Below are 21,725 nucleotides of genomic sequence, written 5' to 3' on the forward strand. Positions count from 1 at the left end.
ATTAGGACTGGAATTTTCATCACCAAATATTATTTTGTAACAACGCTTACTAAATTCAGAACTTATGATGACCTTTTATAATTCTTTATTTTTACTGTCAAATATTTTAGTAATGTGAACCAGAGTTACAGACCTACATAAGGATTCTATAGCCTTTGGTTAGGTTTTGGTTGTCCTTATTGTTTTCCTCCTCACTATTATACTCTTCTAACTAACAGGACCATATTCTTTACCCATTTAAGAAAATTTTAGACTAGCAACATTTTTAAATTCTCAGTATCACTGGATATTGGGCATAAATCTCACCCTTCATTTAGGCTGGCTGGTGCAGGTCCGCCTGTTGCCTCTTGCTGGTTGTCCTATTTTCTCTCTGTTGAGTTCATTTGGATCTCCCCCTCATTATATGTAATGTTGGTGTAATAAGAATCTTTCTTTTGGGCCGACCCCATGGCTCACTCAGGAGAGTGTGGCGCTGGGAGCACAGCAGCGCCGAGGCCACAGGTTTGGATCCTATATAGGGATGGCCGGTGCACTCACTGGTTGAGGGTGATGCGGGCGACACCAAGCCAAGGGTTACAATCCCCTTACTGGTCACAAAAAAGGAAAAAAAAAAAAAAAGAATCTTTCTTTTAGTTTTTGTGTTTTATCATAATCATTTGAAAATAAATTAATTTGTGTGTTTTTCTCTAGATTGAAATTGGAGGAGAGAAGAAAAGAGCTGCTACAGAAACTTGAAGAAACTACTAAATTAACTACTTATTTGCATTCACAACTTAAAAGGTAAGAATATTAGGATCTCAAGAGGAAAATTTTTCTCTGACCACATTCAGGCATGTTCTAGTTCATCTTTGGTTACTTTTCACCTTATTTTCAACTATTTAACACTAAATAAAATAGTTATAGTAGACAATTAATATTTGAGTGATCAAATTTAAAGTCACATAGATTTTTTTTCATGAACCCCAAGGTCATATTTGGAGTACATTGGAAATATGTTGTAGGAAGAAGATAGATTTTTAGCTATCAGTATACACTTAGGAATATAATACATTTCTCTCATTACTCCATCTTTTAAAAAGGGAGGGTGGGGAAGATTCATCTAAAAATTGTTAGTCATAGATTTTCTTATGTTAGAAAAATGTTTACTCCTTACATTCATACACAGAGAAGAGGAAAGGTGAGTGAACTCAGGGTTTTTTTGTGAACATTTTTGTTTTTACAAGCTTAGCTTTTTTTTTTCTCTAAAGGTTTTTTTGGTTTGTTTTTTGTTTTTTTATGCAAAGTAACTACATTGACACTTTGTACTGTTCATTCTTTTTTTTTTTCTCCCAATTTATTTTAATTGCAAGGTTGCTTCTGGATATCTATGCAGTAGACTTACCAATAATTACTTGATCCTTTCTTTTTTAAACTTTTACAAAGGAAGGATCATTTTTAACAAGAGTAGAATTGCCACTTAAAGAGTATTTGGAGAGAAAGGTTGAAAATGTTAGTGAATAAACATGAAAATGTGTGGTATAATAGCAAGTTCCTCTGCCCCTGGTTATTGATTCTGTTCTTTGTCTGAAGGAGCTGGTAGGGGTTGTGATTGGGTTTTCCATGTCATAATGGATTTTACAGTGTGTGCTTCTCTTCTCTCAGCCTGTCCGCCAGCACCCTGTCCATGTCTTCTGGGAGCAGCCTGGGCTCCCTGGCATCCAGTCGGGGCTCTTTGAACACCTCCAGCAGAGGGTCACTCAACTCTCTAAGTTCCAGTGAGCTCTATTACAGCAGTCAGGGTGATCAGATAGATGTGGATTATCAGTATAAACTGGACTTCCTTCTTCAAGAGAAAGGTGGTTACATTCCTTCTGGACCTATCACCACCATTCATGAAAACGAGGTGGTCAAGTCCCCCGGGCAACCTGGCCAGCCTGGACTCTGTGGGGTGGCAGCCGCAGCAACAGGCCACAATCCTCCACTGACCGAGGCCCCCAAGTCTGTGACGTCCCTATCCTCAAGGTCCTCCCTTTCTTCCTTGTCCCCTCCTGGTTCTCCCTTGGTATTGGAAGGCACGTTTCCCATGTCTTCTCACGAAACCTCTCTCCATCAGTTCACTGCTGACTTCGAAGACTGTGAATTGAGTAGCCATTTTGCAGACATTGGCCTTGGTGAAAATCAGATATTGCTGGATTCTGATTCAGGAGGAGCATCCCAGTCTCTTTTAGAGGATAAAGACCTTAACGAATGTGCTAGGGAACCATTATATGAAGGAAGTACAGGTAAATGGAGACCTTTGCTTTCATATATTCCCTCTTAATTATTTTTAGGAGAATGACTGGAAGGTTACTTTTTCCGTATAAACAAATGGTAAGTCCTCTGTATTATTCCACTTCTGTTGCTTATGACAAAATACCTGAAATTGGGTGATTTATAAGAAAATGAAATTTATTGTTTACAGTTTCGGAGGCTGGGAGGTCCAAAGTCCAGGGAACACATCTGGTGAGGGTCTTCCTTGGTGGTGGTTTCAGTGACACAGGGTATCACATTGCGAGATGGCAGAAGCAGAGAGAGATAACTCCTCCTGCACTCTCCTTTTAGAATCCTCAGAACCATGCCCACAACCACCATTAAGTCATCAACTTAATCACTTCTTCAAGACCCCCACCTTTCAATTACCATAATAGGATTTCCTACCCTCTCAACACGGTCACAGTGAGGGCCAAATTTCCAATACCTGGAACTTTGGGAGACACAATTTAAGCTTCAGTGAGTTTGGGGGGTGGGGGGGAGACATTCAATCCATAGCATTCACCCCTGACCCCCAAAACTCATGTCCCTTTCACATACAAATATATTCATTTTGTCCCCAAAGTTTTAACTTGTTTCAACTCAAAAGTACAAAGTTCAGAGTCCCATCTGTGGAGTCAAAACAAGTTATCTTCTGCCAAGATACAATGGTGGGACAAGTATAGGGTACATATTCCCATTCAAAAAGGGAGAAATAGGCTAAAAGAATGGGGTAAAAGGTCCTAAACACGTCTGAAACCCAGCAAAGCAAGGCATTAAATCTTACAGCTTGTAAATCATGTACTGTGATTCCATGTCCGACATCCTCTGAACACTGGTGCAAGGCTTTGGTCCCCAAGTCCTCCAGCAGCTCTACTCCTCTGGCTTTCCTGGTCTGAGGCCACATTTCAGCTGTCCCAAGCTGGCGTTGCATGTTGGTAGCTCCATAGTTCTGGGGTCTCCTTGGTGGTCTTGCTCCCACAGCTCCACTCAACACGGCACTGATGGGGTTAATCTGCTGCAACTCTGTCTCCTCATTTCCTCTCAGCATTGCTCTAGTGAAGGCTGTAAAGGCTGTACTGTCCCTATGACAGATCTTTTCCTGGGTCCAAAGGCTTTTCCATCACCCTTTTCTTCCTTCTGAGCGTGCATTTTAGCTTCATTTTATTCATATACCTAGCCATTTTTTCATTATCAAATAAAAATTGGCTTCCTAATTTAATAGATTTAATCATTAAGTACCTGTTCTGTTGTCCAGGGACCCTCTGTCGTGTGGTAGCTGACTGGGAACACATTTTCTGAACATACTTTGTACTTCCATATAGATTCTGGGTCTGAAATAGCAAGGCAAAGGAGGCTTTCTTTTAAAAGTTGGCCTAAAACGTTATAACCAAGGCAATTAGCATACCAGCTAATTAGTACCAAGGTTCAGTGTTTAGATTACTTAGGGAATTCTATATAAATACAATTTTTGTTTCATGCCAGACTCTCCCTTTCTGCCTAGTTAATTTGGAGAAAGCAGGTTCCAGTGTATGGTATTACCCTGCCATCTTCTGGCAACATTAATAGTTGCAGCCCAAGGAACTATTGCAACAGATTAAAGTCTCACTCCTACATTTGTACTTAAAGAGACAGAAACAAGGAGAATTTCATTTTTTTGGTTGTTTTTCCCTTTGCAAGGCAGAAACTTTAAATGTATTAGATATGGTTTTAAAGAGTGCAAGATGGTACCCTTGTTGGCAAATGATCACCATTGTGGTCTGAGGAGGAGGATTTATTTAGAGCCGGCTTGAGGCAAAATGTGGAATAAAAGCTCCAGGAGTCCTGTTCAAATCTACACGTGTTACTGTTTGTCCCACCACACAGAAAAGGAAAGGCCTCTCTAGAAGCTTTTTGTGTGTGTGTGTAAAGTCCTAGGAATTCTAAGTGCTAATTGGTTGCCCAACTCTGATGTCTAAAGATATAGATGAATCCAACTTGTTTGGGGAAGTCTGAAATGTGGCCTGGAGCAGAAGTAGGGTATGAGACTTTGGTGTGGTTTGTGTGCCCCCTCCTGGAGAGGTGCCCAAGCTACAAGTAATGAGTGCAAATAATCAACGAAAATAATCAATCAAAGAAAATAAGCACCGGAGTGCTGTGTACAGAATGACTCCAACAAAGCAGAAAGCCACTCTGGGGCCTCACCTCTGCTTCAGGGAAGGAACGCAGTGTGTGGCAGGGTCATGCCACCCCTGGAGCCAGCCAAGCCTGAACTCAGAATTTGGTCACCACTTTGGCTGGCTGTGTTTTGTTTTGTTTTGTTTTGGTGGCTGGCCAGTATGGACTGGCTGGCTGTGTTTTGCTGAGCACATTACCTGCTGCTCTCAGGCTTGTTCATCATCTGCAAAATGGGGATGATACAGTAATCCTTGTCATGTACTGCGAGGATTAATGCCATAATATATGTAAAACATCTCACCATGTCTGGCACTTGGTACTCAGTTCTGTGTGACAATGACATTGATGAATAATACAAACCGCTAAACCCAGTTCCCACCATAATTCATTGAAAGTTATGAGAAGAAGTAGGAACAGGTGAAAGAGAAGAAAGTGGAGTGTTCTTCGTGCCATTCTTCTGAGCTTTAGACTTGAAGGGTCTTACATTTCTTGAACATTTCATGCTATTTTTGCTCTTCATGTATTTGGAGTGTTCTCTAGTGACCACTGCTCAACAGTCAATCAATATGGAGGGGCCAGTAAGTGAGGCCAGTGCTGGAGACGGGGGAGGGATCAGTGAAAAAAATCACCCAACGTCTGTCACCCATCCAGGGATCCGGAGGCCCAGAGGTCCCTATCCTGCAAGCATCTTTGGCCCATGCCTTCCTCCTGGCACTTGGTCTGCTACTGGGTCTGAGAAGTTTGTGGCTGGTGATGGGTGTTACTGAACCTTCCATGAAACAGTTTTTAACTTTTTTTTTGGCAGCTGGCTGGTTCTGGGATCCACACCCATGAACTTGATGTTCTACAGCCATACTCTAACCAACTGAGCTAACTGGCCAGCCCAGTTTTTAACTTTTTAAATGCATATTATATTAGAAAACTGCTGTTAAAAAGTTATCCTAAGTGAGAATACATCCAAGAGCTTTGTTCAAAGATAATATTCAGTTGCATGTTTGAAAACAACTAATCAATGGCTTGGTCTATGACATCTGCTTAGTGCATGGGGGTGAGTGGCTTTCTGCCAGGGACACTGTTCATCTCTCAGGCTCTAGAGTCTTAGGCAGGGGAAGTCAAGCCCCTTTTATATAAACTTGCCTCTCCAGCACCAATCCCTGCCTGATGACAGAAAGCAAGTTGGAATAACTATGAAGGCCTTCAACAGTCAGTCTCTGTCATTGTCAAAGTCAATTTCAGGCTGCTGTGGTTATTCCTGGGGATAATCAATAAATCATGTCATCACCTTCACCTCTCACAAAGGGGGGTGGGCAGAGAGAAGGCACTTCATCATCACAGAAAAAGCATTCCTACTGCCAGAAATAAAAGGGAAAATGCAGCAATCAATCCTGTAATCTAAAGCCTTAAAAGTTAAACATCTTAACAAGATGTAAAGTCACGACTCAGAAGGGGGCCAAAATGCATACCAATACTGATCCTGGCTCCAGGATGAAAGGACTCCACAGGCTTACAGCTTATTACAGGACAGAACACAGCTTTAAATGAATGCTCCTTGCTCGCTGTGGGATGCTGCCATATGAATATGAGTTAGAGATAAAAGTAAAGTGGTAGTTGGTGCTAAAGATTCAGTAGCACATAAAGTTTTTAAAATGATATTAGCAAGTGGGGAGTTCCCATCAAAATCTTTTTCTTTTTTTTTTTTTTTTAATTTGTGTTAGAGTAGTAGCCCAGGAGATGGAGAGTATAGCCTGTGGAGAGAAGGGCAGAGCAAAAGAGGTACAAACCTTTCTTTGCATTGAGTGGCTAGAAGCTATAACAGAAATATCTCTAGTACTGGCAAGAGGCAGGTAGCTTCTTACCCCTGAGTATATGGTAACTGCAGTGAATGCTTGGAAGAAAAAGGCTGGGGACCAATTTGCATTGAGTGGCTAGAAGCTATAACAGAAATATCTCTAGTACTGGCAAGAGGCAGGTAGTTTCTTACCCCTGAGTATATGGTAACTGCAGTGAATGCTTGGAAGAAAAAGGCTGGGGACCAAGGAGAATTTGTGTAATTCATCCCTTCCCTGAAAATATTTCAGGACAAAGGAAAACCATATTTTTTCCCAAATAATGACTGAAATAAACTGGCATCTCAGGAATCTTACAAATCTTAGTGCCTTGAATTGTCCATGTCTGTTGATTTGAATAGTAACATACTTGACTCTCAGAAGGAAGTTTTATTTTAGGTTTCTCATGACCAAACTGTGTATATATTTTATATTTAACTTTTCCTATTAAGAAACGCTAATTAGTGCTGTCACTCTACCCTCTTTAGATGTGGAAAAATCACTACCAACAAGAAGAGTGATCCATTTGCCTGGGGAGAAAACCGCTTGTGTGTCAGCTGCTGTATCCGATGAGTCTGTGGCTGGAGACAGTGGGGTCTACGAAGCTTTCGTGAAACAGTAAGGATTCAGCAGGAGTGCTGTTTAGCTACATCATAGTCCTCATAGCAATGCATGCACGAATACTTGCATGTACTGCTACCATTAGTCTGCTCTCTGCAGTAGTAGGGACTTTAGCTGTTAATGATATGGTGTGCCTGAAACTTCAGTATACCAAAAATGTCCCATTGGCTGTGGAAATGATAAACAGATTGGTATACTCAGAGGCAATTCACCCTCTCTGAGAGTTAAAAAACTTGATTTTAGTGGGAATGTTGGAGTGATTCGCCAGTGCCTGTGTGGCACATGCAGCTTCTCATGTGTATTTCTGAAAACCTGGACTGTCCTTAGTAAGGCTTAGTAAAGTCAGACATCAGAAAGTTTTTTCCTACAGGCAGACTTTTCTTGAAAAGGTAAAGAAAGCCTATAAAACAATCAGTTTTCACTGGGATCAGTTCCACTTGGATAATATTTCAGTGCTGTTAATTCAGGTTTTCACTCAAAATCATTAAGTGGTAAACACTTAAAGTAACCATAACAATCAATATCCCCATTAATTAACTGTTCACCTACTCCCTGTCTCTAGGTCTAGCGAAATAGAAGATGTTACATACAGTGAAGAAGATGTGGCCATTGTGGAGACTGCCCAGGTGCAGATAGGACTCAGGTAAAGGCATGTGCATAGGGGAGAGGAGCAATGCTAGAAATATATGCAGTGACAAGTAGCCTGTGGTTACTCCTTATTTCATTCAGCTTCTCTTTTGACAGATATGATGCAAAAAGTTCAAGTTTCATGGTGATTATAGCACAACTTCGAAATCTTCATGCTTTCTTGATACCTCATACTTCAAAAGTGTAAGTAAAATCAGTGAAAAACAAACAAATTGAGGAACTTAAAAATTTCCACATAAGATAATGTTGCATTGTAATCAGGCAAATGAAATCATCAAAATGAAGATATGTAAAAGACAGCCGGCTGATGATGTTCTAAATCAGCAGTAGATAAAGATGAAGAGAAAAGGAAGATGTGAAAAAGTCATATTGGTCCTTATTCAACTGATTCATTATCAAGAATGGGAACCAAGGCTTTTTTCTGACCAGAAATTATGTATTATGCTGTGGTGTTGGGGCCTAATTGTTTGAAATATGATTAAAATTATTGTTATTGTGTAATAGTTACTATTGTTTGTTTAGAGAAATTTTCTGATCTTTTATATGAAAATGTAGCGATTAACTTTTTTTTTTGGTGGCTGGCCAGTGTTGGGATCTGAACCCTTGACCTTGGTGCTATCAGCACCACACTCTAACCAAGTGAGCTAACCAGTCAGCCCATATAGTGATTAACTTTAACAGTACAACATTGCCCATCAAACATTTTATCATGCTGTATGTTAGTGTGTTTCTATCATCAAGCATTCACTTCCCTTTAACCAATAATTTCTTAAAGTTATTTCACTTTATGTCACTTCATCAAACCAAGAATCCCAACAAAGTGATGGCCTAATGCTACAAAGTCCATTGTTTAGGGTCTGCTTGTTTCCTAACAGATATTTCCACAGATTTTTACCACCATTCACACTCTTGAGAGTCAGAGTTTCAGTGACTTTCTTACGGGCTTGTGGCTGGAAAGTAGCAGAAAGAAGCCAGATTTCAATTTAGCACCTCCGACTTAGAATCCAGAATCTGTGTGTCCATCCTGCATTTAAACTTTCCTGTAAGAGACAGATCTTAATGGTATTTTGAATATGGCAGTACAAGGGCTTGGAAATAAAAAAGACATAATGAGTGATGATCCCTGAGGCTCTATACCCAGTCAGCTGGACATTTTCCTTACTGATAGAGTATATTCCTCAATAAGAAGGACTTTTAATGTGATTAATGTAGCGAATCCAGAATCTGTGTGTCCATCCTGCATTTAAACTTTCCTGTAAGAGACAGATCTTAATGATATTTTGAATATGGCAGTACAAGGGCTTGGAAATAAAAAAGACATAATGAGTGATGATCCCTGAGGCTCTATACCCAGCCAGCTGGACATTTTCCTTACTGATAGAGTATATTCCTCAATAAGAAGGACTTTTAATGTGATTAATGTAGTGTTCGAGATGTTTTCCCTGCAGGTTTTCTTTTTTTAAGTTCACATCCTCATATTCCATTAATGTAGTGTTCGAGATGTTTTCCCTGCAGGTTTTCTTTTTTTAAGTTCACATCCTCATATTCCAAAAATTGTCAGAGAAAGACAGTGAATCTAAGAAAAAAAGAGCTAGATGGATATTATTTAGTAGGCAGTAAAGGATAGAGATAGTGGATATCTATGTATGGACCATCATCAGAGCTGGAGGGGATTAGGATTCCAGAAGGGATGTAGGATCAGAGGACTCCGTGAAATCAAGGCATGGGGTATGCACATTATCAGAGCAGTAAAGAGAAAAGGCGTAATGTAGGAGTGGCTAGATCACCGCAGAGAGCATGCTACCCAGCTCTGAGATTAAAAATACAAGTTGGCAATATTCAGGGATGACTGGCTTGACTTCTCTGTACCAATAAATATGCTGTGATATTGGCGCATACCATTGGTGCCCTTAGTAAGGCAGATCAGAGAGAAGACAGTTCTACCAGAGACTGAGTTTATGAACAGTGAGAACCAACTCACAAGTCCAGGAGAAAACTGCAGAACACCCCAAGAAAATGTACTTTCTTACAGCTCTTATTGTAAGGGTACACCTACCCAAATGCTCTACCTCAACTAAACCAATCACAGCATATTTCCTCACTTACGTCATAGGAAGTCACCAAATGTCCTCTAGTGGTATGACGATACTCAGGGTAGTTCAGCACCAGCAGTAGTACTCAGCCCAACTGTGAATATAGAATGCTCTTCTGCTCCCAGCCGGCATGCAGCTTTTTGTCTAATTGGTCTGAGCTTTACTGAGATGTATTGCAGCATTTTCTTAAACCCATGTATGAGTATAAAGCTTTGGCCTAAATAATGAACTGCTAAAAATGACAACTAGGATGAAAGATGCTTAAAATAATTCTTTTTCCTCACTTCAAAACTTGTTTTTTGATTGTTAATTATGACAAACAAAGTTTATGCTTCAGCTAGTTGACAGAAGCTTCAGTGTTTTTGTGACTGGCTTATGGCTTACCTGACCCCGGTTTGGAGAATTCGTTCCCCACAGCAGAATAAGAGGAAAAGCACCCCTCCCTTTTTCCTTTGTGCCTTTGGCTCTTAACTATGTAAATTCTCACTTTTTAAATGTGGAAACTAGATCACTTAAGTGGTTAAGTGGTACAGTATAAAACTGAAGGCTGGAGAAACAGAAAATTCCTTCCTTCCATTCTAACTCTCTAATATATTTCTCGTTTATTACTCTTCAATGAAGGCAAAGAAAAAAGATTTTCTTCTGCTGAATCTCCAGCCTCTCAGGGAGAGTGAGCTGTGTCTTAGTAAGGCTCTTAAATCAATAGCAGTAGCCCAAGGCCCGCTAGGATTTTAATGCTGACTCCCATAATTAATGTTGATATAAAATATAAAATGATATGACATTACTCAGTTCCAGATTTGAATTTACAGTTTTTCTGATTGCATGTTTTAGAATATGAATTAGACAAGCCTGGAAATGGAAGAGGGGGTAGATTTAGTGAGTGTTCTTTTTCCTGGATTTAAAGGAAAATATCTTGTGCTGTTTCCAAGATTTGTGTCTTCATATAATATGTGCTCAGAAAATTAACTTTAAAGTAGTATGAGAAGTTATTTTTTTTTCCATAACTCTTCCTCTGAATTTTACAAAGCATGAAACTCTTTTAAAATAGTTTGTCATATCTGAGACTTTGGAGATGCTAGACTGATATTTTTGAACTGTTATTTCATCTGTTTTAAATTTCTTAACAATATGCTACTTAGCTTTTCTCTTTCTCTAGTAGGATAATGTATTCCATTCCTGGGAAGTGATCATCAGCATCTCTTGTTTAATACTCAGGATGAGGAGTCTTTGGGATAAAGTCACCAGTATCTACTTAGTGTGTTTCCTACCTTCCCAGGCTCAGAAATAACTTATTTTGGAATTGGCTGTACATGGGGCAGGTGGGACGTTAAATTCGTCTGCCCCTCGGACTTTCTTCCTCTTCACTTTCCTATCATGTGCCTTTGCTGCAGTCCTGTGGTGAGTGGCAGGCCGGGCCGTTGCATGCTCAGGGGCACAGTCGGCACGGGTGGGTTAAGAACAGACCGTCTCTGCAGCTGAGCACGGACCCATTATGGCAGCAGTGCTTTAGGTTGAGAATGAACTTCATGTTCCCTCATTTTCTCTCTTTTGCAGATAATTTCAAATGATAGCTGTGAATACAGTACACTTGAAGAACCTGTGAAATCCGTTTCATTCTTGTTCTTTGCAGGTATTTTAGGGTTGCTGTACTTCCCTCCTCAACTGATGTCAGCTGTCTGTTTCGAACAAAAGTCCATCCACCCATAGAATCCATTTTATTCAATGATATGTTCAGAGTGGCCATTTCCCAAACAGCCCTACAGCAGAAGACACTGAGAGTAGACCTTTGCTCTGTCAGTAAACACCGAAGGGAAGAATGCCTGGTAGGATTCTTCATAGTTACCGCTATCAAATAACACTTACAATTGGGTATTCTGGGAATAACATATATTTTCTAGTTGCCGTTTTGCCAGCCACTGTAAATCTGCCCAAACCTTGGGACACATCCAGTGGTTGTTTCTCTTTTTTCCTGAGGTAGTGATTTCTGTTCATTCTCTTATTCCAGACCTTAAAAATCTGCTTATAAATTGTGATTTTCTGTAAAAGCTACTTTTCATTTCTACCCTTTGTCTACAGAAGAACTTTTATCTCTGTTAGAGTTATCACTTATGGAGCGTGCTTATTACTTCCAATGCCAAACCTTGTGCTGAGTGCTCTGTGATAAATGAGAGTTTATCTCATTTAATTCTCATGACCATGTTATGAAAAATTGATTATGAAAGGTATGATTATCCCGTTTTAAGATAAAGAGCTGCTTGGAGAGCTAATGTATACAGGGTCACACAGCTAGTAAATGATGGAGCCAGATATCAAAAAAGACATCCCACACATAATTCAGTGTTGCAAATTTAAATTAAGCAAGAAACTAAGTATATGGTTCCTTTATTCAGCTCATTTGTCCCCACCATAGTATTAGAGTTCTAGAAAGACATAGTGTTACTGTTTAGAGCACTATGATATTTAAGTGCTCCAGCAAAATACTTCATACTTACCTAATGGTGATTTATTAACACATCATCGTGCATAATAACCAGAAAACCATCACGTACCAGTAAAGTTACATATGTGTTCAATGCAGGCATCCAGAGGTGTGCCCATGTGTTCAGAAAACATTGTAGGTCTGCAGTCCAATAGGGAGCAAAGAAACACCCATGCTTCATGAGCAAACCTTAAAAGGGTGATAGGTTTCTCCTTAATTTTTTCTTTCTTTATTTGAAAAAAAAAGTTTGTAATATTGTCTGATGATAAACGAAGTTAGAAAGAAGCAAAGGTAATGCAAGGAGTTCTGCTTCCTCTCCCCTGCCCAGCCCTCCTTTGATCTCTCCAGACTGGGACAATCAAAGAAGACAGGGTGTGGTGAGTCTCTTGGGTCCCATTTCAGCCAGAATCACCAAGGTGTATTCTGAGGCTTCAGAATTGCATGGCAGGGCCCCCTGGTGGGGCTGGACACACCACTGCAGACCAGTGAAAAGCCACCCCCAGATCCTAGGTGTCCCCCTACTCCAACCAGACTTGGTGCCCTGATGCCCCCATCCCAGCTGGGATGGTACAGAGAAGGTCTTAGTTTCATCTTCTCTCCCTTCCTTGGGCTCCTGAATTCATTTGCTCCAAAATCTTGTTAATTCCTTTTCTCTGGACTTTTTTTTCTTTTGTGTTTCCTTTCCCTTCCGTTTCTCTTTTATGTCCCCACCTCTCTTTCCCTGTGTCTGTCTTGCTATCTCTGTGTTCCTCTTTCTTCTCTCATCCTGTTTCTCTCTGTCCATTCAGGCCTCCTACCCACTCCATTGCTCCTATTCCTTCCCTCCTTAGTCTCCCTTTTGATATGCCAAAGCAATTTTGGGTCAAGTGCATTTAATGAGAACAAAACAAAAGGCTCATAACAACAAGAACATTTCAGAAATAAAGTTTTAAAAAAACCACTGAGTCAAAAAGTCAAACAATAAAGAAATTAGTATTTCTTCGGGGGGAAATAAGAAAGAAGTAACAATAACAGACTTGTTGGGCTATCAGAAAAATTTTAGTATAAAAGATGTCATACTTAATATATGTCAGAGTCTCCATTAAATATATTCATTGATAGCCTTTAAAAAATAGTATAGTTTAACGTAGAGATTTTTGACTGTGTGATTTGGTGGAATATGAAAGCCTTTACTTTCACTTTACTTTTTTTGGCATTCTACTAATTTGTGTATCCAAAGATAAATTTGCTGATTTCTCATTCAAAGTGGAATTTGTATTTGTTTGTTTTTAAAATTTTCAGTGGATAATGGGTTGTTTGTGAGTAATAATCAAGTCACTCTTATGGCTAGGTGTTGGCAAAATAGTATTTCACAAAATAATTCAGGATTGGCTTTGAGATTGGAGATTATTTCTTATTTAGTCAGCTGAAAATATATGACATCTCTGAGTTTAAAAAAAATCCACCAATGCTTTATATTACAAGTATCGCATTGTTTTTTACCCTAAAAAATGCTCACCCAATAATATTTATTATGTTGAAGGGAATAAATACTAATTTAAACATTATATTTTCTCTCTTCTTTATTATTTTCCTGTTTTTTTTTTTTTGTTGTTGTTGTTGTTTTCATTTCACATAGGCTGGAACTCAGATCAGCCTGGCAGATTTACCATTTTCCAATGACATTTTCACTCTGTGGTATAATTTGCTTCCTTCCAAGCAAATGCCTTGCAAAAAGAATGAAGAAGAAAATGAGGACTCTGTATTTCAACCAATCGAGCCATTAGTAGATTCTATAGACTTGGTGAGTCAAAATTAGAGATCAAAGTCATTAAAATTTTAGGGGGTAAGCTTTCAGCCTTTCACCATTACGTATGATTTTTGCTGTGGGTTTTTTGGTAGATGCCCTTTAACAGATTGAAGAAGACCTCTTCCTAGTTTGTTGAGCATTTTTATCACTAAAGGCTGTTGGATTTATCAAATGCTTTTCCTGCATCTGTTGAGATGATCATGTGGTTTCTGTCCTTTATTCAGCTGATATGGTTTATTAATTAATTTTCAGGTGTTAAATCAGTTTTGCATTCCTAGGATAAATCCCACTTGGTCAGGGTGTAGATCCTTTTTATGTTATTGTATTCAGTTTGCTAGTATTTTGTTGAGGATTTTTGTGTCTAGTTTTCTTGTGATGTGTTTGTCTGATTTTGATACTAGGGTAATTCTTCCGTCATGGAATGAGTTAGGACATGTTCCTTCCTCTTCTACCTTTTGGAAGAACTTGAGAAGAATTGGTATTAATTCTTCTTGAAATGTTGGTAGAATTCACCAGCAAAGCTATCTGGGCCTGGACTTTTCTTTGTGGGAAGTTTTTTGTTTACAAATTCAATCTCTTTACCTACAAGTCTATACAGATTTTTCTTCCTGAATCAGTTTCAGTAGCTTGTGTCTTACTAGGAAATTGTCCATTTCATCTAGGTTACTTAATTTTTTGGCATACAATTGTTCTTCATATTCCCTCATAAATCTTTTATATCTGTGAGATTGATAGTGATGTTCTCTCTTTCATTCTGGATTTTAGTAATTTCTTTTCTTTTTTTTTTTTTTTGGACAGTTTGGCCAAAGGTTTGTTTATTTGGGGGATCTTTTCAAACTACCAACTTTTGGCTTCATTTATTTTCACTGTTTTTTTATTCTCTATTTTATGAATTTCCACTCTAGTCTTTATTATTTTCTTCTTTCTGATTGCTTTAGGATTATTTTGATTTTCCTTTTCCATTTTCTTAAGGTGGGAAGTCAGGTTGTTGATTTGAGATCTTTCTGCTTTTTTAATGTAAGTGCTTACAGCTATAAATTTCTCTCCAAGCTCTGCTTTAGCAGCATCCCATTAGTTTTGGTATGCTGTATTTCGATTTTCATTCGTAAATCTCAAAGTGTTTGTTAGTTTTCCTTGTGATTTATTCTTTTACTCGTTGGTTATTTAGAACGTGTTAATTTCCACATATTTGTTAATTTCTCATGTTTCCTTCTGTTATTGATTTTTAATTTCATTCCAGTATGGCCAAAGAGCATGCCTTGTATGATTTTAGTCTTTTTTAATTTATTGAGGCTAGTCTTATGGCCTAATATATCCTGGAGAATAATTCAGATGCACTTGAGAAGAATATGTGTTTCGCTGTTGTTAGGTGGAGTTCTACAGATGTTTGTTAGGTCTAGTTGGTTTATAGTACTGTTATGTGTGTGTGTATATATATATATACATACATGTATATACACATTTTTATCATACTTTGTTTTCTATTCTTATCTCACTCTCTGATGTATTTCTTTTGTGGAGGGGGTGATGGAGAGGTATAACAAAGTGCATAAATTTCATTGGAATAGATTGATGAATTTTCACAAAACAAACACACATATATAGTTACCATCCAGATCAAAGTATAGTATGTTACCCTCACTCCAGTATCCTCTCGTATGCACTATCCTAGGTATTACCAGCGTCCCCTAAAAGTACTTCTATCACCATATGTTAGTTTTGCCTGTCTTTGAATTTTATATACTGGAATCATTCAGTATATATTCTTTTATGTCTAACATCTTGTACCCAACATTGTTTGTGAGAGTCATCTATGTTATTTTGTGTAGTTATAGTTTGTTCATGCTCATCATTATGTGATATTTTACTGTATAATTACATCACAATGTACTAATCCATTCTTTTGATGGACATTTGATTTGTTACTAATTTGAGGATTGTTATGAATAGTGCTGCTATTAGTATTCTTGTACATATCTTTTGTAAAAATATTGTCTACTTTCATTTTAGCTATTTTGGTGAATATATAGCACTATCTCATGTTTTTAATTTGCATTTATCTGAGGATAATATGTTAATTGCTAAATGGATGACATCTTTTGTGAATTGTGAAGTTTTTATAAGATGGGTGTTATTTTTTACTTAAGCATTTGGGAGAATTCCTAAGAGAATTCATCACCCAAGGCTATAGTTTTCAATCATACAGCATATTGAGACTTACTTTATGACTTAGCATGTGGTCAGCTTTTGGTAAACATTTCATGTGTTCTTGAAAAGAATGTACATTCTTCATGTCAAGTTTGTTAATTTTGTTTTTCAAATTCTCTATATCTACTGGTTTTTTAGTTTGCTTGTTTTATCAGTTATTGAGAGGTATATTAAAATCTCACTGACTTATGATTGTTGGTAAGTCTATTTCTCCTTTTAGTTCTATTAATCTTTGCATTTTTAGTCTATTATTAAATTAATATAAATTTGGCATTGTGTTGTATCTTTCTGTTCAACTGAACCTTTTTATCAAGCTATATCCACCTTTATTTGGTGAGTGTTTGCATGGTTTATCCTTTCCATCCTTTTACTCTCAGCCTTTCTGACTTCTTATATTTAAAGTGCTCCACAAGCAGTGTATAGTTGGTTTTGATTTATTATCCAGTCTTAAAATCTTTATCTATTAATTGAAGTATTTAGTTCATTTACATTTAAGGGTATTATTGATATATTTGGGTTTGAACCTATCATTTTACTATTCATTTTCTTTTAGTGCCATCTTCATTCCTTTTTTTCCTTCTTTTGAATTAATCAGCTATTTTTTAAATTTCATTTTATCCTCTACTAGATTATTAGTAATACAGTCTTTAATTTTTTCTATTTTCCTGGAGATGATAGCATGAATCCTTAATTTATTATAAACTACCTTAAATTAATACCTTTACTTTTTTTCAGAAGGGCAAGGATTTTAAAAGACTTTAACTGCATTTTTTTCCTTTCCTCCTCCTGTGTAATTATTGTCATATATTTTAGTCACATGTATTTTGAATCCCACAAGATATTATTATTATTATTGTTTTATTGACATTTAGTGTTCATTTAAACATTTGGTATTTATTTAGATTTCCACACATTTTTACTCTTTCTGATATATTCTATTCCTTTCTGCCTTATTTTTCCTCCATTTGAGTCATTTTCCTTCTGCTTAAAGAATTCCCCTTAGTATTTATTTTAGTACAGGCCTGTTGGTATCTATTTCAACTTCATTTGTGAAGGGCAGTTTTTTGCCGCATATTCAAAATTCTAGGTGGGCATTTATTTCTTTGAACATGTTAAATATATTATTTTATTGTCATCTGGTTTCCACTGATTCTGTTGAGCTGTTGAAGGACAGTCTAATTTCTGATCCTTAGAAAGTAAGGTATCCTTTTTTCTTGCACTACTTATAAGGTTTCTTCTTTTTCTTTGATTTTTAGCAGTTTCACTCTGATATGCTAATGTGGTTTTATACTAGTGAAATTCTTCATCATTTCATGTTTTTTTAACATATTAATTGTAAAAATTTAAATTCCTGCTCTAAGCACCTGAAGTATATGGATCATTTGTGGGTCTGCCTCTTTTGTCTATTGTTTCTCTTGGCTTTCAGTCATTAGGTTCTGATGGAATGCTGGATATTATATATGAAGGATTGTAGAGGCTCTAGCTGATATCTTCCTCCAGAGAAGATGTAAATTTTTTCTGAAAGGCAAATTATAATATGGGCAGATTACCTGAATACTTGGGGGACCTGAATTCCAATTTTTCTCACCCTAGGACCGTATGAGACCACTGAAATATCTGTTTACTGTTTTAGCCTCCTAGCAGCTGGGCTTTTACTTTGTTTCTCAGCCTCTTACTCATATGCAGCTTAAGAATGCCAAATGTTTTGACAGGAACATCCTGCAGAATATTGGGCTCACTTTACAGTTCATTGTCTCTGGCCCCTTGTGTGCTGACTGCTTTGGTAGTCCTGAACTCAGTTCGAGTCCTCACTTCTTGCTGATACCGCCACAGTTCTAGGTAGACAAAGTGTGTTTAGCTTGTATGCCTCACTACTAGAATTGACGAATGCTGTCAAGGGAAAAGAGCATCAGTGAGTGATACCTCACTATATTTCTCTTTCCTCTGGGATCTTGGCCCTCTACTCCTTATTGCCTTTGTTGCTTTTCATTGCTTTAAAACATCTGAGAGTTTTTATTTGTTTTATGTTTCATTTTATTCAGATCTTGTGTTTGTTCTCAGCAGGGAGCTGAGCCTGGTACAAGCTTTCTTCTTCACAGCTTAAATTATAAATCTCCATCTGATGAATTTTTAAATCATTTCTCAAAGTGCATGATGTTAATTGTTATATGTTTTACATTCTCCAGGATGCAGTGTCAGCCTTGCTTGCAAGGACATCAGCTGAGCTTTTGGCTGTGGAACAAGAATTAGCACAAGAAGAAGAAGAAGAAGAATCAGGGCAAGAAGAGGAGCAAAGGGGTCCAGATGGAGATTGGTAAAACACTTGTTTCCTTTCACTCTTGGAAACTCAAAGGGGATGTTTTTAGTTGCTCGTAAGAAACTTCCAGTGAAACCTTTATGAGTTCATATCTTACTCCACAATTATGGACAGCAGTGCAGCCCCAGGGAGCTATGGCTAGGGAAAGTCTCTACTTGGTCCTTAGTTGAAGGAGGTATGGCAAGATTGTAGGCCATATTAGCCAGATTGTTTATTCTTGCTTTGAGTAATTTTAAACACTATTTTCTGAGCTTTTTTTTTTAATTCTAAACTACCGATTTTGAAAGATATGGTAGCTCATTGTAAAGTCATATAGATTAAAAACTGACTCTCTTTTTCTTTAAACTACCAGAAGTACCATTTAGGCTCTGGTAAGACAAAGCAGATATTTAGAAAACAGCTTCTGTGTAGTCATTTCTCTATTTGTTACCACTTTCACCTTCTTTTTCTGTTTCCTTCTCTGTATCCATACCCCATCCTTTAAAAAGTGGGGAGGGGGGAAGAAGGGTAGTTATAGCTTTTGTCCAGATTCATATATGAATGGTTTTCAGAAAGTTCATGGAAGGATTTGTGTTATCTTTTGATTTAATTTTTCCATGAGCTTTTTGAAGTATGCTCATATGTGACTAGCTATCTTTCTTGGTTTACAGTATTTTCTCTAAAAACAAATTTTAGTGAATGCTTAAAGTTGTTTAAGCATATATGTGAAATCATTTGGGTTAATTTTTTATATGTAGTTGCTTATACTGTTATGTTTGAACTACCGTTAACACATATATGCATGTGTGTGTGTGTGTGTGTGTATAACATGCGGTTCTGTGTATGTGTGTATATAAAACTTTTTAGAAACTCAGTGACAAGGTATATTATAAATAAGACATACATGGACATTTGAAAGGAAGAACTACTATACTGATGTAAAAAGTACAGATATACTTTGTGCTTATCAAAAATTCTTTAAAGTAAATAAAAACCAGAGCACTGTAAAATAAATATGAGAGTGATTATAAGGTTCATCATAGTACCTTTAAATACTAAGCTTTCCTGGTGTATGGAAAACATAGAATTTGTTTCACACATATTTCAGAAAAAATACTCAGTATGTGAATAAAGGAATTTATAACTCATGGTAGTCATTGCTGATTCCACATTGTGTTTACTTAATGGCTGGTGAGACATGTAATAATTAGTCTGTGCCAATTTGTCAGTATGTCACCAATCACAGTTAAAGCTAGAAATTTAGTTATCAATGGAAAAAATGTTTCTTGTCTATGAACATGAAACTCAACAAAGTATGAGGTGTTCTAAACTGTCCTACTACTCCTGCTTTATATATTCTGTATAAACTGTTAATCTATTTATATTCTGGAGCATCACACCACTTATAAAGCCACCCACATTAATGCCATGCTTTTGTTAAAGATGAGATCATATGATAGTAAGAGTCTTCTGTTAGTTTAGTAGTACTCTAAAGTAGTACTTTAGGGCCCACCCAGCCACCACAGAGGCCCCACTGGAGTGACTGGCAGCTATGCTGTCAGCAACACCCTCTGCCACTGCTGCAGACACCAGTAAGGAATGACTGAGCTGTGACAGCCACTGCCACAGCAACTTCTGCCACAAGGACAGCTCACAGCCACAACAGCAGCCATTGCTACCTCATAGGTTACCTGCTGACCATTCATTGGCATAGACAGAAGAAGAGTCACCAGTGGAGCCCAGGGAAAGAGGAAAGGAAAAACGGAAAACCAACCCAGAGTCATCCATTCAAATCGAGGAGCACTAGTATACCCCAGTGCACCCATCAGGGTCAGGGTGAGCTAGCCAGGGTGCCAATAGTCCCGCCCAAGAACACCCACCATAATCTAAAAGTAACAAGACTCCAAGGCACTATCCCCTGAAATTTGAGAGCTTGCTCATGTCCTGATGAACCAATATAGTGTCACCAACCTCAACAAGGAAATACTAAGTGTCCCAGGGACTAGGTCACAGAGGCACTCTCACACAATTCCAACACGGAATTTGGCCGAAATAACTACAAAGAGACTACACTATGATGTCTACCTGGATCCAATACTAAAACATCCCATTCAACCATCATTATATATGAACCACACCTGTGAGAGGAGCTCCCTCTCTGCTAACCACAATCTAGAGTACTAGAAAAAGTAACTTCTCTACCAGATAACTAAATACCAATGGAGAGATACTAGAAAAATCAAGAAAATATGACACCACCAAAGGAATATAATAACTCTCAAATACCAGATCTTATAGAACAGGAAGTCCTTGAAATGACTGAAAAGGAATTTTGAGCAACAATTCTAAGGAAACTCAAGGAGATACAAGAAGACTCAGTTAAACAACACAACAAAATGGGAAAGAGTATCCAGGACCTAAAGGAGGAAATGTACAAAGAAATTGCCCTGAAAAAGAATGTAGCAGAGCTTTTGGAGCTGAGGGATTTGTTCAATGAAGTAAAAAACACAACAGAGAACTAAAACAGCAGGCTAAAACAAACAGAAGAGAGAATTCCTGATCTTGAAGATGGCCTTTTTGAAAAAACTCAGACAAAAAGCAAAAAAGAATTTAAAAAAATGAAGTAAATCTAACATAGCAGACAACCGTAAGCACTCAAATATCTGAATCGTGGGTGTTCCAGAAGGGGAAGAAAAAGGAAAAGGCATTCAAAATGTATTCAATGAAATAATAGCAGAAAACTTGCCAGGTATACAGAGAGGTACAGATCTGCAGATCTAGGAGACTCAAAGATCCCCAAACAAATTCAACCCCAAAAGATCCTCTCCAAAACACATTATAGTCAAACTGGCAAACCTGAAAGACAGAGAGAGAATCTTAAAAGCTGCAAGAGAAAAGCATCAAGTCACCTGTAAGGGAGCCCCTATCAGACTAACAGCTGACTTTTCATCAGAAACCCTAAAAGCCAGAAGAGAATGGAATTGATATATTCAAAACAACAAAAGACAAAAATTGCCAGCCAAGAATACTATGCCCAGCAAGGCTATCCTTCCAAAATGAAGGACAAACAGTATATTTCCAAGACAAACAAAAATTGTGGGAGTTCACCACCACACAATCAGCCCTACAAGAAATTCTCAAAGGAGTACTGCACCTGGTCCCTGAAAAACAGCAATCACTACCATGAATATTCAGGAAAGAACAAAACCCACCAGTAAAACAAAAATGCAAACGATAAAGAGAAAAGAACTTTATCTACTGTCTCAAGAAACTAACAAACATAGAAGACAAACAGTACATCAGAAAGAAAGGAACAAAAGATATTTAAAGCATCCAA

The 21,725-nt window shown here is 37.8% G+C and overlaps 1 protein-coding gene across 1 annotated transcript in view; it reads left to right on the forward strand.

Moving 5' to 3' along the window:
- The window catches only part of WWC2 (WW and C2 domain containing 2), a 131,941-nt gene that overhangs the window by 72,299 nt on the left and 37,917 nt on the right, over nt 1-21,725 (forward strand). The window contains exons 10-17 of the mRNA XM_008569600.1: nt 691-780; nt 1,642-2,261; nt 6,740-6,869; nt 7,435-7,515; nt 7,617-7,703; nt 11,247-11,439; nt 13,714-13,878; nt 18,279-18,406. Of these exons, the coding sequence (XP_008567822.1) occupies nt 691-780; nt 1,642-2,261; nt 6,740-6,869; nt 7,435-7,515; nt 7,617-7,703; nt 11,247-11,439; nt 13,714-13,878; nt 18,279-18,406 (1,494 nt within the window). The remainder of the gene's footprint in view (nt 1-690; nt 781-1,641; nt 2,262-6,739; nt 6,870-7,434; nt 7,516-7,616; nt 7,704-11,246; nt 11,440-13,713; nt 13,879-18,278; nt 18,407-21,725) is intronic.

Source organism: Galeopterus variegatus, unplaced genomic scaffold, assembly GCF_000696425.1.
Source record: "Galeopterus variegatus unplaced genomic scaffold, G_variegatus-3.0.2 Scaffold516, whole genome shotgun sequence".
Lineage (NCBI taxonomy): Eukaryota > Metazoa > Chordata > Mammalia > Dermoptera > Cynocephalidae > Galeopterus > Galeopterus variegatus.